The sequence below is a fragment of the Pteropus vampyrus genome, unplaced genomic scaffold (genome assembly GCF_000151845.1).
Source record: "Pteropus vampyrus isolate Shadow unplaced genomic scaffold, Pvam_2.0 Scaffold24, whole genome shotgun sequence".
Taxonomy (NCBI): Eukaryota; Metazoa; Chordata; class Mammalia; order Chiroptera; family Pteropodidae; genus Pteropus; species Pteropus vampyrus.
In genome coordinates, this window is record NW_011888805.1 from 3,399,828 (window position 1) to 3,418,339 (window position 18,512).

The window sequence follows — 18,512 nt, forward strand, 5'->3', positions numbered from 1 at the left end:
TTGGGTCAAAAAGCTAAAGATATCCAGTAATAGCAACCTTAAAAACACCTTCCTAATACTAAGGACTAAGCTTATGTCCTGCTTTATGACATAGTATTAAATTTCAGTATCATAAATTGATGTATTTGTAACTTTAAAACCATTTTTGAATAGGCAAATGCCAAAGTTCTTTTCTCTTCTTTTTTCAGTAGTTTTTTTGGTTGCATCAGGATGAGTTCAGTGGAAATACCAACCAAAAGATTTTTAGCTATGCCAATCCCTAACACAATTCTCTTTTAAAGCTTTAGGAAGGTCTAAAGCCTAAAAGAAACATCCTCATAAAGTACCATATTTCTTACAAATTTGGGTTCTTTAGATCTTAAATTATTATTATTATTGAAGTCATTTCATTTCATGAATTCGAAAATAAATTATGACTTGTACCTCCCAAATATTATTTTAGAGGACTGGTGTCACTGTTTTGTGAGGGACTGAATCTTATTTACTTTTATACTCCTGCAAGCTATTTCAAAGCCTGTGTGTTGAGTATACACTCCAAAATTACTGAAGCGTTCCTTGGATTGTTTTTTTCCTTGATCATGGAAGCTACGACTTGAGTGGAAAAAAATCAACTGACAGATTGTCGTGCATCTCGTGTCTTCTATCCTTTTCTTGTGTTTAATCTGCTTATCTAGATGAGGAGTGTCCCGGAGGTCCGTGGAAACAATATCAGAAGTCTAGTTTGGATAAAGATTTTTCATGGGGTGCATCCTTTAACTCTTATGTTTCGAGCTGACAGAAATTAATATACAAAAATGATAGGCTTGTCATATGGAGTTCTGTTTTCACTGGTTATTAGGAAGGCTTTTAGAGATAGCAGACAATGCTGTGGAAAGCATATTATATGAAAAGTTTAGACTTTGTTCTTTAAGAGTTGCATGGCATTATATAAATTGTCCCATATCTCCATGTCTTTGTTTCTGTTTGTAGATTAAGCAAGATAATAGAAGTTCACGAACCCACCGTGACAGGCAAAACTAATCTATGTGTCATAAATCTAGATAGTGGTTCTTCTTGTAATGACTAGAAAGAAGTAGGAAAAGAACTTTTTTTTCCAGATTTGGGTACTGGCTATATGGATATATTCACTCTGTAAAAAATTTATCGAACATTACATTTTTAATACATATTACGTTTCGGTAGAAAGGTTTTTAAAATTTATGTGCTCAGTTTTGCAAATACTTTTAAACAATTATAGGGCACAAAAATCCTAATGTGTTACAATGATAAACAACCAAGATAACTTGTTGTAGCATTTCCCTTCAGAAAATTAGTAAAATGTACACATTATTCTTCTGACATATGGCAAGTTCTAATGTACTTAAACTAGAGGAAAGGTATCAAAAAGTAAAAAAAAAAAAAAAAAAAGGTTGGTAAAGTATAGGCAAAGAAAAACAAATTTCTTTGAAGTCCATTAAGTGATTTTCAATATATCCACCTAAATGGAGTTTTACATCTCTGGTACAATACTTATTTTCCTTGTTGATGTTCATCTCGAGAATATAATGAGATCAAACGGTTGTATTTGCTAAAGTGCTTTTTTATGCTTGTTAAAACATGACGAAAAAGCCACAGTAAAAGCAGTATAAAAGAAACAAATAAAGCCTCTTAAAAGTATACCTGAAGCTTCATGGGCCCTAGTCAGAAAATTGAATTACTTGGTGTTTTAGTAAAGCCATGGGACCATCTTCCTTTTGTGACTCCTATCATGCCAGCTGCCTACTTTTAATGGCATTGAGAAGAAGATGGATAGAACTTTCACATGCACAGTGTGTGTTGGAAACAATAAAACATACACATTTTCTACAGATCTCTTTTGACCTATTTAATAAAATAACAGAATCCCAAATTATGAGATTTTTTTTAAAGCATCTGGGTAGCCAAGGGACATACTAATTGCAGGTATGTTGGTTGACAGGGTGGACATCAGTATAGCTAAGCACTCTCGATCACTGCCATACTCCTTTTCCTTTGGTTATTTTGTATTCATGACCATTCTTTTTTCTTGATGTAAATATAAAAAATACACCATTTAATTCCTGATTCAATTGGCTGGATGGAGAAGGCAGTTCATTAATACATCACTCAGTATTTCTGGCTGCAGAAATGCTATGCTTTGCTAAGCAGAGGAAAAGGAAAGCTTCCTTTACATTGCTAGAAACAGGTGTTCTCTTAGTTGTCAAGTCAGCTCCCTCTGAGAATCTCAGATAAGTGGTCCAAATTATATCTAAGAGGAAAATTCACCACAGCATAATTACTTTTCATCAGGGTGCCACAAATAATGAAAAGAAAAGAACATTGGATGTATATTGTAGTCTACTTAATCACCATCATTTTAAAAAGCTGATGCAGAATTCCTTACTTCGAGACAAATTGTATAGCTTCGGTGGTAAATTAGGCATATTTTCTAAACACTAAATTATATTTCTTCTAATTCACATTTGGGTAAGAAAAGCTGACTAGTCTTTGTAGCAATGGACTATAAGAGATAAGGTTTGCAGCTGCCATTTCAAACAGTGCATTTTTGTCTATTCTTTAGTAAGCTTCTTTTCCGTTCGTATTGAATGAATCCCCGTCTTTATCTTTCTTGGTAAGATAAATTTCATCAGTGTTGCTATCTATGCAGGATGCAGACAGATTCCTTACCTCACCTTGCCTGTCCATCACCGCTCCACCCAAGAGCTAAACTTGTAGAGAGCAATATGGGTAGAAATAGTATGGGTAGAAATAGTAAAGCTTTACCCAGTGATAAACTATTACTTTGCACAGTGCCTAAGAAATCCTGGTCATCAGATTTTTATGCAGCACTTCTCTGCATTTAAGAGAAGTTCTAGAACTGAAAAACTTCAGTTGAGGCATCACAGAAAATCTGAGACACTAAAACTAGGTTTGTCTACATGCTCAACCATTGGTTCAGGATGGTGAAATTGCTTAAACTGTACATGCCTTGATTTATTCATCAATGAAATTAGGATGATGATACCTATCCTATAAGAATCAGATAATGTAACACAACAATTTTTTCCAGGATTGTATTTGATTAATGCTAGTAATTATAAAGGAAATCTCATATTTTGGGGAGAATGTGCAGACTGGCGATGGGAGAAAGTGTCCGTCCTACATGAATGCCTTTAACTAGGGTCAAGGCCTTCAGGTCACCTTCTGTTTCTCCATCGTTTTCTGTTTTTCACCCATCGGCTTCTCTTCCTCTGTGATCCTCACTGTTTATTCTTTTCAGTCCATGCCTGGAGGCCCTCCCACCCCCATAGCCACACTCCTTGGATCTCACACTGATGACTGTCTCCTTTCTCCCTCCAGCCAGCTGGGTCAATGGGATAGAAATTCCCACTCGTGAAATAAAATTTGTCTTGATGATTAAGTTACTGTGGGGAAGAGCTGCAGGCTTCCCAGCACATTACGCATCTAAGGCAGGGATTGGAAAACTTTTTCTGTGAAGGGTCGGACAGTATATTTTTTAGGCTTTGTGGGGCATATAATTTCTATTGCTGCTATTCACCTCTTTGGTTATAGAGCGAAAGTAGATCTAGACAAATGTAAACAAATGAGCATGGCAGTGTTCCATGAAGACTTTATCTATAAAAATAGATGGTGGGCTGGATTTGGCCCACGTGCCATAAGTTTTTGAGTCTCTAACACATTGAGATGAATTGTACCATACTAGAGTTGAAAGGGACATACATCATATTGTCAGTTTTCTCCAAAGCATGCTCCACAGAGAGCTGTTCTCCTGAAACCAAAGGTTAACTGGTCATATATATGTTTGAAGTGCTACCTGATGTGTCTGTCCCCTTCTTAAAAGTTCACCAACACATTAGCATCCTCAAGGCCCTGACTTTTTTGGGGGTGGGGGATGGGGTGTAAATATTAGTAATAAGACCAATGACTAATGCTTTAATAGTTCTTATTGTGTGCCTGGAACTGTTCTAAATGCTTTTACATAGATAATTTCACTTAATCTTACAACCCCACAAGGTATGTAGGATTGTTAATGCCATTTTATAGTAGATGAAACTGAGGCACTGAAAGGTTAATTCATCTGCCCAAGGGAAGATAATTAGTGGAGCCTGGACTGAAATTTAGGCAGCCTGTCTCTAGGGTCTGTGCCCTCGGTCACCCTTCCACCTCCTCATAACATCTAGACACCTCTGTGAAATAGTGTGCGTTGAGAAATTGCTTCTTTAATCCAGTTCTCTCAGTTTACACATTAGAAAAGTCTAGAGAGATTATGGTGACTCTGCAAAGGTCGCAAGCATAATTAATAACTGAGATTAAGTCTACAAATCAATTAAATCACTACCTGGTACTTGAAGAAATGCTTAAATTAATCTTTTATAAAGACAGAAAATCCTTTTAAAAATGAGTAATCACTTCTAATTTCCCCTTTTCATTCAGGTTTTATAAGCAGTTTCACTTAATGGGTAAATATACAGTTTGATTTTTAAAAGGCAGAATTCTTTTCACTTTTAAAAATCTGTCAGGCAATCCCCGATCAAGGGAAAGATGACAGGTCTTTATCTCCAACTCTGACCTCTTTCTCAGGCTCTGTATCATTAGAATCATTTGGGATGCTTACAAAGATGATACTGGGCCCAACCCCACTGCCTCAGACGTCTGTTTTAATTGAGGATCTGGTATAAGTGTTTCTACAGATACCTCCAAGAGATTCTAGCATGTAGCCAAGATTCCGAATCACTACTGTAAAATCACATTTGTTATTGTCTGCTAAATTTGTCCATTTGCATTTACGGCTAACATTTAAAATATTACATGTCATGAAACAAAACTTATGACTATGGTCCATGGGTTATAATTAAGAAAAATGTGACCACATTGCAAACCTGAGTGGAATTTTATTATTGCAGATAAATTGTACTGGCAGCTATTATGTTCAATCAGTTTTATGTGAGTGAGGCCTTTGGACTGACATACATAACTGCAAAACCGGACTGACCAAAAAACTTATAGATTCTGATAGATTGCGACAAGTCTTTATGGCTCAAACAGAGTCTGGTCTGTACCTTTTATGTGGCTGGTTAATGTCTGGGACCTACTGTGGAAGAAACAAGTATTTTAGAGGGTTAGGTTTTGGCACCATTCTCTGTCTACTTACACACATAATAATTTATTATAGAAGAATTTAGAAAAGAAATCATGTACAGTAGAAGAACTTACATACAAATAGACCGTCTATAAGAGCAAATGGAATAGAAATTATCAGGGACTTGAGACGGTCTAATTACTACTACTGAATACCAAATTTGTCTTTAAGTTTTCTGGCATTTCAGGCAAAAAAGGAAACATGCTGAGTTACACAATTTATATTCTGGCTAAAAACAGCTTTCACATTTGTCTGCAGAGAAGGTTATTTTGAACTAATTTCAAATAGTAGTTTAACACATATGTCTTTGGGATAACACAGTTGAAAAAAGTATTCACCAGTTTTGAAAAAGTCGTGGGAACGTTGTTCAATTGATGATAGTTGAATGAACCAAGTAGCTTGAGTTAGTAAAGACATTTCTATAGTTGTTGATTTACTCATTCACTTATTATTCATTCAATTACCTATTTGCTTTAAAGTGCTAACTATATGCTGGCTATGATGTTAAGTTCTGGGAATATGGTGATCAATAAGACATTCTTCTCAAGCAGCTCCCAGTACAGAGGAGGAAATGCTCAGTAAAATCAACATTTCAGAGTCAGAGAGGCTAGAGTAAAATAAAGGTATGTGATCATTTGTACATGTTATAGGAACACAAAAGAGGAGGAGCAAAGTGAGCCAGCGGAGATCAGGGAAGATTAAGTAGGCTTAATCGAATAGATGAGCACTGAAAATGCAGTCCAAAAAGAATAGCAGGGTTAGAGGCAGGAAAGGGAGAGTGCGTGACACATCAGGAGAAGAGTGGGACGCAGATTAGAGACATGTGGTGGAGTCATTTTCCAAAGGGTCTGGCCAAAAACTTGAGACTTCATCTGAAAGTGATGGGTAGTCACCTCAATATTTTAGGTAGTGAGTCATATGATCAGATTTGTGTTTCAGAAAGATCACTCTAGCTTCACGGTTGATGGGAGACAGACTATGAGGTCTCAGATAGGTCTCAAGGAGCTATTGGTGTAATTCGCTTCTTAAGTGTTGAGGATATGAAGAAAAGTAATGGTAATGGAGAATAGAGGATAAATTCTACAGCTATTTCTTGACTGTGGGAGAGGAGGAGGAAAGTATTCAGAAAAGTTCCCTGACTTAGGGAGCTTGTGGCACAATTTATAAAGATCGAGAACAATAGAAGAGAATTAGGTTTGTGGGTAGGGAGCAAAAAGTGGAAGAAGGTGAAGAGTTCAGTTGATACTTATTGGACATTGAGTAGAGAATTCCAATAAAGCATTGAGGTCTGAGCCAAGGCAATAGATTTGTAACTTACCAGCATGTAAATGGCAATTATAGATGGCAATGTATATTAGTAAGATGAAGAATATGTAAATTGAATAGAGACCAGAGTTTGGAACTCTGAGAAACACTTATAGAGGACACCGAGATTATAAAGGAAATAAGCATATAAGAGTAAACTGGGAGTATGTCAGATCATGGAAATGATCAATAATACGTGCTACCTCCTAGTAGTGTAATTTGAGACAGAGATAGAAAGTATATTCAAACTGTCTCTGTGAAATCTAAATTGTGTCTGTTGAGACTTGATAGGTGTTGGGTCTCTGGCTACTGGACTTAATTCTCAATAGGAGCCTATGGATATTATTTAAGGGACAGATGATTTAGATATCTGATATGTTTCAAAATTTTTGACATCTAAACATTTCTCCACACATATAACCCTAGTTGTAAATACAGAATAGTTTTCCTGAAAAATATCTCGAAACTATATAAGCACTCACATCGCACAAGGTGGAGGTGACTGTCCTGGGCTATGAAACATGAAAGAGGCAACTTTAACTTAAAAAATTGAAGATCAATTTATACCAGTTAAACACTCCAATGAATAGAAATTTAAGTATGCTCAGTGGATTGGATGGTCTTTAATAAAACTGTATGGTGAAAGTCTATGGCAGAATGAATTAAGTGCATAGAAGAGCTCCGCATAACTGAATGCAATTTCATGATGGTTAGGGTTATTTGAGATTTACCAATTTTAATACGACAGTTATAGTGTGGATATGATTGGTATTTAATTCTCCTTGTGACTTGTATTGGAATACGTGTCCAACTATTTAAGACCTTTCCTAGTTAGAAATATATTGACTAGACCGAGCATGACTGACCCTGGCCTGTTTCTTCCATTTCTCTGGATCCTCAGCATCTGTGTAACTTAAAGAAAACAGAGGCCTTTTTGCTTTGCACATCCGTAGGAAGGCTTACTGACTGTCATGACTTCTCTCTGGGCATCGTCAAATAAACTATATGTGCCCCAACTTCAAGCTGAATGAAAGAAGCAAAATGTCCCGGGGATTTTGGCAGTCCCGATATTACAGTATTTTGAGTTGTGCATCTATCTCTCTTTGTCCTTGCCATCCCAAGTACTCACATCTCACAGGGGAGAGAAGGTGTTTATTGTTTGCCTTTCTGAATCCTTATCTAATTTCTGACACCTCTGAGTGCAACACTGCTAATTGCATCAGAGTTCTCAACCATTTAAATTCCTAGGTGTCCCATAAATTTCAAGTCTTATGTGTATTTTCCCAATATTCAGCATATATATGTAAAATCTCAAACTGTGTATCTTAAAATATAACACAAAAGGGAATTTTAGGTTCCCATCGAGAGGCCGATGAGCACTGTAAACAAGGAGAAAAGAGGAACGTTTTAGAACCTAGGAAGGTTGTTATGTAAACACAACCATTTGGATTCCTGCAGATGAGAAATCAAGAAAGAGGGCTAAAGAGATTTTAGAGTTTTCTGTAATTAGTAGAATTTTTTTTTTTTTTAATAGCAAGTCTCCCTGAAGGATTAGCTTTGGGCCTCTGATATTAGCATAGACAATAGAGATCAAATGCTTGTCTTTTTGTTTGCCCTACCAGATGTGTTTTATTTACTTTTCAATGTACCTGAGTGTTGTGTATATTAGAGGGTTCCTTGCTACCCAGAGTGTGTTCTTAGGGCCAGAAGCATTGGTATTACAGAGGACCTTGTGAAAATGCAGAATCTCAGGCTCCAATCCAGATTTCCTCGATCGCTATCTACATCCTAACACGATCCCCAGATGATTCATCCACACATTAGTATTTGAGAAGCATTGGTCTAGATGAGTAATAACCATAGAACTATCCCAAATGATTTTTTTTTGGTAAATAAAATTATAATGAAAACACCTAATATGGCTTAAAGTACTTAATAGAATCCCCTTTCACACCAAGAATTCCTTGTGTTTCAATAAATCAAATGATTGGTTAGCAATGATGAAGAAATAACATAAAAAAGAAGAAAAATCATGATTTTTTTCATATTCTAACTCTCTTGTTTTCTAAATTCATTTTTGGTCTAGAGCTGAAATAAAGACCCACATGAGCAAAGAATAAATTTTTGAAATACCTCTTTAGTGAATTGATTAAATAAGTAAACCAGTTCCATTTTGTACCACTTTGTCTATAATAGATATTTCCTGAATATGAGTTAAATCTAATTGATGGGCAATGTAGCCTCTGTACAAAAATTCTTACACTAATAAAAACCCTACCTTATTAACATTTCCATAATGGACATAAAGATTTGAGTGGAAAACTGAAAGGAAGTTTGAATTGGATAGTTTGATATCTTCAAGACTTTAGGCATATGGGTGCCATTAGCATCATGCCTAGTAAATAAATAATAGTTAATCTGAAACTTGTAAAAATATATAGGAGAAAAACCTAGAGATATAGGCTTCATTGAGGCCAGGCCTGTTTAAGAAATTGTAGACGATAACATCACATTAGTAGACTTGGAGTCATTTTTGAATCTTTTCTTTTCTTCAACGCTTTCATCCAATTAATGCACAAGTTCTGTTGGTTTCCCCCCTAATGTACATTTTGAGTTAGTCCACTTCTCTCTATCTGCACCAATAAGTGTATCCCAAGCCATCACTATCCAAAAGGTCCTCCCTTTTAAAAACTAAAATAAGTCCATGTCGCTCCTGTACTTAAAAATCCTACATTGGTTTTTCATTGCTTTTATATTACTATTCAAATTCCTAAGCATATCAGTAAAGCCTGACACGGTCTTCTCTCTCTAGCCCATGCCACACTCCTTCCTCATTCACCTCACTCCATGTCTCTTGGTTTCTCTCAGTCCCTAAGGGATAACTCACTCTTTCCCACCATAAGAACATTCTATGTCTCGCTCATTTTCCTAAGTCAGGTTTTAGCTTTAATGTCACCTTTTCAGAGAGGACCTTCCTGATTGTCTTATCTGAACTCTAGCTGCCCTATGGTTCTCTATTTTAACTCTCTGTTTATGTCCTTGACAGCACATTGCATATTAATTTTATAAATTTTATACGTTTTGTATAAAATTTTGTTTATTTATTTGCATATTGCCTGTCTTCCTCAAATAATGTAGGCTCAAATGAGGGCATACTTTGTCTTGCTCACTATTGATTGTTGAGTGCCTGGCACAAAGCAAACATCATTACATGTTTATTGAATAGATGAAATGACTTTAAAACAAATAGAAAAAAAAATTCACATGTTTAATTTTTTACTACTTCCTTGATCTTCTGTGGTTCCTAATTTATTATGCAAGTGATTAATTTCAAACAAATTCTTTTAAGTTCATAATGAGGAAAAATATCAAAGATCACATTTTATATTTTCAAGGAATGCTCAGTATTGGAAACAAAATTAACATGCCAAGTGGATGTTTTAGTGGAATATTTTGTTGACATTTGTCTCAAGGTAACCATTTGAGGTTGCTAGTCTAGTTATTTGGCTCAATATTTGAGTTACCTTGTGACGGACTTTAAGAAAGTGAAGCATGCTGCTTGCTTTATTTACCACCATAATCTGTCAATATGAAATGTAAATCAAATTTCAGGACAATAAATGCACAAAAACAAAGAAACCAAACTCTCTGAGACTGAGGGTCTTAAGAAGTTATGAGTCTGAGAGACTGTCCTTTTATAGATTTGAGGCAATTCTCCATTGAGGTCCATTCTCTGAAAGCCAAGCTAAGGTCCTAAGACTACTGTATTTATCAAAACTAGGCACCTCAGAACTTTAGAACTGAGTTATTAGATCATGAAGGAAGACAAATAGTCCATGGGGTCCTGGTCACCTCTTCCTTCGTGTTGGAGGTGCTCAGATGATGACTGAAGGACATGAGTGTAGGAAGGAGTGTGGGTAGTATTGAGTATAAGAGGGCAATTTGGGCACCACAACCAAATGTGAGTTGTACTTGTAGAATTCCAAACATCAAGACGAAAGGTGAAAAATATCTATTAAAATGCTTTACTTTAAGTGGACCCGATGCATGGATATTTGAAGAATCTGGGTGATTGAATGTATATTTTCTAAGTCCAAATATGTAGCCTCATATTCATCTCCTGAGGCTGCCATAACAAAGTGCCACAATGTAGGCAGCTAAAGTAACAGAAATTTATTGACTCACCATTCTGGAGGCTAAAGATCTGAGATCAACGTGTCTGCAGGGTTGGTTCCTTCTGAGGGCTGTGAGGGAGAGGTCTGTTCCCTGCCTCTGTCCTTATCCTGTAGATGGTTGTCTTCTTCTTTTATTCTCACATTATCTTCTCTCTGTACATATTTGTGTCCGGATTTCCCCTTCTTATAAGGACATCAGTCATGGTGGAGTAGGTCATACCCTAATGGCTTCATTTTTACTTGATTACCTCTGTAGAGGCCCCATCTCTAAATAAGGTCACATTCAGAGGTACTGAGGATTAAGACTTCAACACAGAAATTTTGGGAAAACACAATTCAACCGATAACAGATCTTCATAATTAATTTAATTCTATGGCATTTTATAATATAGGAAATAAAAGAACATGTGTCAAAACATTTGGTTCACATGGTTATAAAGTACATAACAGCACATCCAAAAAATCTAAGAAACTAACTGCACTTATAGAAATTAACACGTGCTATATATACATTATAGTCTATGACCCATAAGCAAACTATAATAAAAGTGCTTTTTAATAAAGAAGTTAATTTATATCACTCTCTAAATTGGAATTCATCTTCGAGCAGTTATTCGGCTTTAGCTGAAGTCTGTTACAAGTACCCTTTGAGATAGAAGTTTGGCATTAATAACTTAAAACTTGACACCAGGGGGCAAATTTTCTGCAGAAGGAGTTATATGTGCTAATGAAGCTTGGAGCTTACTGGAGGTTGATTTTAATGCTTCTCTTGCTTTCTCACTAATGACATCCAAATTACAAGACTGTTAGACTTTTGGTTCTTTACCCGTTATTTAAGAGCCAGATCACTTTTTAATTTCATATTGAATTTACCATAAGATATTAAATAAGATAAATGCAGCACAGTTATTCCAGTTAGGAAATGTGCTAATCATTTTTGCTCCTAAATTCTTTGTAAAGAACCTCAGCAAAATTTGTTTTCTCCATTTTTGAAACGGTGCTTTGTTTGTGTGGCTAAGAAGAGGCACTGCACTTCAATAGTTATGGTCTCTTGATGTGATAAGAAATAAACAAAAGCCTATATTTATACAATGATGTCATCATTCCTGTGGTTTTCTTATTATTTTTTTTCCCTATGGACAAGAAAATAACGCTAATTTTTACCTTCAGGAAAAGGTTATTCTGCCATTTCTCATGGCCATTCGTGATAGAACCTGTGATGTGGGGTCCATATAATGGTCTCGTTTCCTGACATCTCCTGTCTTTTCCACACCCCTCCTCCTGCCAATACCCTTTTGCAAAGTGCGTGGATGCACATTCTGCCTGATGTACTCATTATTGCCAGTGAGGCCTCTGTTGACAGCTGAGATATAGCAAGCCGGCTCTGATTCCTATGCTTCAGTAGCCATTTTACCACTGGCCCTAGCCTGACAGGTGAAGCAAATGGTGTAGTACTGTGATGTGATTACCTGGAACCACAAATCCAGATTCACTCAAGCGAATGAAATTGATTTCGATTTACAGTCCAAGTAAGTAAGTTTTCAGAAATTTCAGCCATGCATTTTACAACTTTAGCCAAGTTGTAATATTCCTAGGATGGATTTTATTTAAATCCAATCTTGTTCAATTTTAGTGGCAATAGGCAAAAGCCAAGTTAATAATTTTTTTTTTTCTACAAGAGTACATTCTTAATAGATGTAACTATATTAAATATTTGTCATGACTCAGAATTAGATTTAATGTTGACTTTTGAGATGAAACTATGCATTAAACACACGGGCACACATTTTGAAAACTACTCTTTCATAACTGTTTCCCATTCCTTACTCTGTCTAGAAATCATTTGCAGTCTTGAAACTATTTTGGGATTAAGGTAAGGACTTAATTTTATATGTACATGTGTAGAGCTGAGCAAATCCACGTCCTCCCACATCCATATTTTTTTACTGCTACTAAAAAGAGTATTAAGATCTAAGCTGCTCCTACATGTTTAATGAGACCTGCTAGGCTAGAGTTTCTGGAATCTGGCTGCATATGTAATATACATAGTCTGGTTAATTTCTAAGGAAAACTAATCTGCAGAATTTTAGACCTCACTCCAGAGCCACTTTATGAGTATCTGTGGGGTAGACCCTGGTAATGGAAGTTTTAATAAGAGCACCATATGTGACTTGAATACAAAACCAGGTTTGAGAACTTGTGGTCTTGGTTGGCTGAGCGTCCGTAACCATTTAGTACAGTGGTTTCTCTTTGACTTTTCCAAATAATCTATGGTGAATCTGCCAGAAAGCTTCGACATAACTTAAGGTCGAGAGTGAGTTATTCATAAAATTATTCTCTGGAAGTTTTACAATGTGATTTACAATATAAGCTATATTTTTTATTCCCTTATTATATCTTTGAAGTTCGATATGCCTTTCATTAAAACTACCTTTACAGAAGATTTTTACTCCTTACATTTTAGCAAGTTTCTTTTCATCTTTAAAAAAGAAATCCTGATTTTTAAAATTGTTTAATGTATCATGGACACCAAAAGAAGATTAAAACTGAGACAAGATGAGTGCAATTTGATTTTTAATAGTGTCAAATTATTCTCTTTTTAAATGGATAAGTAAAAGTTTAATTACTGTTTGGAAAATACATTATGCATCTTATTACTTCTAGTATATCATATAACTAGAAATATATCGCCTGCTATTAGAGACAACAGATTGAAATAAGGTGCATATAAAGGACACTTCAGCTGATTATTCAGAATCCATCGATTTGTATATTTCTAATAAGCCCAGTATTTTGTCTCCATATCCCATATAACGGTTCAGTAAATTTACTTTATAACTTTAATTCTCTATTCCTCAGTACAGTGCTTGTTTTCAGAATTTATCTTTAGTTATCTATCTCCTGGGTTCAGAACACCTTGCTTAAAAACTCAGAAATTGTTTTATACTCATTTCTTAAACATGGATTCTAATTTCTGGCATTTCAACAAGAAGAATTAATTAATTTATAATTAATTGTAAATTTTGATAATTTCCAATTATCTAAAATTAGAAATATTTTTTTACAGAGACTGATGTTTATATGTATGTGAGAGTGCGTGGGTATACATTTCAAGGGCTTATTTCCCTTGAAAAATCGATGTGGAAAATATATATGTTAAAGTATCAACTTTGGAACTGTTTACTTTGACTTATTCTGAATTTCCTAAGGTTCCCAGTTAGTTTAAATATATTTGAAGACCAGAGCTGAATGAGATGATAGAATAACACCTTTTTAAGTAACACAATGTGATTTTATATACTGATTCTGCTTTCTTACTTTGTAGGCTCAAACGTTCTAATTTACACTTTATATATCTCTATGAACTCTTCTTTGATCTTTAAGTGAATCCTGCATGCTAGCCACTTTATTTTGCCATTTATTTACTAGCTAAATACTAAGTGCTACCCGCACAGACAGTATAATATTTAAGCGAACTCTGGGTAATGTTTAGAATTTAGCTTTCTTATCATGAACATCTATTTTAATATTTTACCAGTCTACTTCAAGATTTTGCCAATAAAAATCCATTGTTATATTTCCTGGTTATTAAACTGAGGTGTCTACTTCCCTCTTTTCCAGCTGGGGTACTTTAATTAGTATGCTCAGTTAAACCCCAAAGTTTAGGTATGGCAGCCCAACACTGCTACCTAGTAGGCATCAACAGGTTATTGGAAGAGGAATTTTTAAGGGATAATGGAAGGAAGAATAGAACATCTAGACAGAGGTAGGTCCCTTCTCACTCAATAGCCAGAGGGAAGGGGCAGTGACCCAGGGGTGTGAGGTTTCCATTCCTGCAAATAATGAATGTTCTGGTTAAGCTCACCTCTTTGCCACTCTGAAAGCGTCCCCGTTGCTGCCCCTTCTCTCAGTGCACTGGGCTTAATGGGGCATCTGAGTATTTGCGGTCAGATGTGAAAAGGCTTTTGGATCTTATGCTCCGCTTGACAGCGCCATTAAGTCTTTCCTGGGTTTCTAACTTTTCTCTTTGTTTTAAATTGTATTCCCTTTATTTTTCCATAATAATCCTCAGTAATTTACAAGGAAATACCTAATAAGCCAGTAGGCTGAGAACTCAAGCAAAATAAAAATTTAGTTTATCCTCTCCTGGAGGGTAAGTAGGATTCAAGCTTTAGAAAGATGATGCATGATCTTGTAAGATATTTTCATTGAGGATGGGTAATATCCACCACATTTGAGGATTCGTCAGTTGGCTCCTTATGTTAACATCAACAACAGCCAAAAGGAAAAACAAGCTGGATTTCATATAAAAATAGGATGAATATTTTATACTCTGCAGCATTTAAATGAAGAATAGACAAAGCAATAAAAAGTTATTTGAATAGTCATTGCAATACAGAATAAATTACTAAAATAAGTAAATTATATTAACTAGACATAAACTCCACTTGCATTTATTGGGCATCCACTAGTGTCAGTCCTTTTCCAATACCTTTTATAATTTTGTTTACTCCTTAAAAAAATTCCTGTGAATTATTTTTAGACCCATTTTAAAGATGAGCACACCAAAGGCTCAGAGATGATAAATAAGTTGGCCTAATGTGAGACAGTTACTACCAAGGGCTTTTAAAAATATTGTGCTAAAGTGGCATCTGAACTCAGATTTTTCTGGCTTGTGTTTAGTGCCCTTTCCATTTTACCACACTAAAAATTCTATCATGCTGTTCAGCTATCTAAGGAGCTCGATTCCACTTTTATTCTCCTAAACCGAGGCTTTCTAACATCTGCATTACTGACATTTCGAATGAGGTAATTCTCTGTTGTGGGGAGCTGTCCTGTGCAATGTAGGACACTTAGTTACATCCCTGGTCTCAATCTACTAGATGCCAGTAGCGCCACCCCATATGACAATCAAAAATGTCTCCAGGATCATTGCCAAATATCTTCTGGGAAGCAAAATTGTTTCTAGTTGAGAATGAGTGCTCTCAATTCAAAACGAAAGTAACTAAATAAATGTGTAGTCCATCTGCTCAATTTCTTTCCTGCATATTAGAGGCTTCAAGCAAAAATTATTTAGGCTTTATATTAGTCTGAACAAGTCGGGTTATGCTGTGGTAACAAACAATGCCAAAATTGGCTTAACACAATAAGGCATTAGCTCTACAAGGCAGCTGTCCTCTCTGAGGTAGCTTCACATTCAGTCTTCCAGCAGCGCGGCATCCACATGTGCTTTCATGATCATTGCAAAAGCGAAAGAGAGAGTGGAGAAGCATGCATACGGTCTTAAATATGTCCCTCTGGCAGTGACACATGTCACTTCAGCTCATATTTTATTGACAAAGACAAGTCACATGATGATGTCTAACACTGAGGTAGAGAGGAAGTTTAGTCCTCTGTGCTTAAAAGGGAGTACCTGGGAACACTAGTGAGCATCCATAATATCTACCTTCTAATGTGATAGAGTTCTCTAATATTGTCTAAATGCCTTGTAACGAACCAGTGAACCTAGTGAAGTTCTAGGTGATGTGATTCAAGTAAAATTTAAAGTATCCATTAGTTCAGGAGGGAGTGTACACATGTGAAATAATTGGTGAACAAGGCAATGTATACCGTATACTATAGATTATAATGTGCATTAAATTTATATATTAATTCATAAGATATTTACATTTTTATGATATTTACATTTTATAATTTCAAGTCTTCCAATTAAAAAGCATGGTATGTCTTTTGGGTTCTGGGATCCAATTCCAACATGTGGTGGAGAGGGTGATTCCTCTACACATTCAAGCAATTCTCTGGACACCAGCATGGTGTCCTCAAATCAACTCAATTCTGACACTATCTACTCAGAGACAGCATCAGATTCCATGGGTTAAGGTTCCATCCTACCAGACTTACCCCCCTCCCCTAGAGGCCCTCCTCACCACTTCAGATGCCAGTGCAAGTCCAGCCTGTTACCTTATACTTCTGACCAACTGCCTATAAATCAGAAATTCTCATGATTCCCTCCTTCCTTGAGTCTGATTAATTTTCTAGAGCAGCTCACAGAACTCAGAGAAACATTTTACTTACTAGACCATCAGTTTATTATAAATAGATGTAACTCAGGAACAGCCAGATGGAAGAGATGCACAGGGCAAGGCATGCAGAAAGGGCACAGAGCTTCCATGCCCCTTCCAAGTACTGTCTCCAGTCTCCACATGATTGGCAACCCAGAAGCTCTGGAAACCTGTCTTTTTAGGTTTTTTATGGAAGCTTCTTTAAATAGTTATGTATGATTCAACCTTCATCCCCTATTCCCTCCAGGAGGTCCAGGGTGGGACCAAAGTTCCAACCCTCTAATCACATGCTTGAGTCTCCTGGTAACCAGCCAGCATCCTTATGTGCTCTCCAAAGTCACATTATTAACATAATAAAAGTCACTTTCATGTCTCCCAACACTTGAGAAATTCCAAGGGTTTTCGGAGGAGCTCTGTGCCAGAACCAGGGAGGAAAACCAAATATATATTTCGTATTTTAAGTCACAGTATCACAGTGTGTCTATTTATTTGTTGTTGTTTTAATGTCCTTCAAAAATATTTCATAGTTTTTTTCTAGTTAAATGTATTTCTACATTTTTTTTAATTTTGATAATTTTTAAATGAGACTCCCCCCCAATACACATACACCTCATACCCCACACCCCACATCATTTCTACCTGGCTATTACAAGTACAGAGAAAAATTGTTTAATTTTTCTATATTTTCCCTCATCCAGATATCTTACCTTTAATATTTTCAATTCTTTGTAGTTGAATCTCTTAGAGAGTGATTCTCAAGATTTGGCCCCTGAATTAGAATATTCAGATACAGAATCATACTTGAAAAAATAATAATGTTTTCTTTCTTTTAATAGGTAGTTATATTTCCTTCTAGTTAGCTTGTAGCATCGAGGAAACATAGAACAACATTAGATACTAATGGAAAGAATCTTTACTTTGATTTTATTTAAAAGAATATTGTTAGTTTCTGGTATTCAGCATGTTTAAAAGGTCTCATAATATTTGAAATTTTTATATAGAGTTTTATACAGAAATGATTGCTGAATTTTAGCAAATGTATTCCAGAATTTATTACTATAACTATAGGACTTTTGCTTTTTTAATTTGTCAGTATTTATGTTGGTTGGTTTCCTAATGTTGAACCACATGTAAGTATAACTTGGTAGACCTATTTTTATATATTGTTAGATTTGGCTTGCTAATGCCTATTTTCTGGCATTCTAGTTAATTGAATCGTTTCCCCAGTTTTTTTTTTCTTTCAATAATAGTGGTGCTCACATTCTTTATACAGTTGTTCCTGTGCCAGATTTAAAGGTTAATCGCATTTTAATGCTACATGTTGTATACAGCAACTCTGATCTCCATCTATTATCACTAGAATTCTACCAAATATCTGGCTGGGTAGCTGCCCTCGCCAAGTGGAACATGTAACCATCAAACTGAAGCACGAATTGGGAATTACAGCTGTAATGAATTTCCAGACCGAATGGGATATTGTACAGAATTCCTCAGGCTGTAACCGCTACCCAGAACCCATGACTCCGGACACTATGATTAAGCTATACAAGGAAGAAGGCTTGGTCTACATCTGGATGCCGACACCAGATATGAGCACTGAAGGTAAGTGTCATAAGAATCTTTCTGGCTCCTTGTAGAATACATTTCAGAGAAGCTCTTGCTATCTGCTTATCTGCCTGCCTGTCTGTCTGTCTGTCTATCTATCTATCTATCTATCTATCTATCTATCTATCTACCTACCTACCTACCTATCTATCTATCATCTACCTCCCTCTGTCCCTCTCATGCTACCTACCTACCTACCTAACTACA

The 18,512-nt window shown here is 35.9% G+C and overlaps 1 protein-coding gene across 1 annotated transcript in view; it reads left to right on the top strand.

Moving 5' to 3' along the window:
- EPM2A (EPM2A, laforin glucan phosphatase) overlaps positions 1 to 18,512 on the top strand; it is a 45,775-nt gene that overhangs the window by 17,383 nt on the left and 9,880 nt on the right. Inside the window, exon 2 of the mRNA XM_023528321.1 lies at positions 18,061 to 18,302. Coding sequence (XP_023384089.1) covers positions 18,061 to 18,302 — 242 coding nt within the window. The remainder of the gene's footprint in view (positions 1 to 18,060; positions 18,303 to 18,512) is intronic.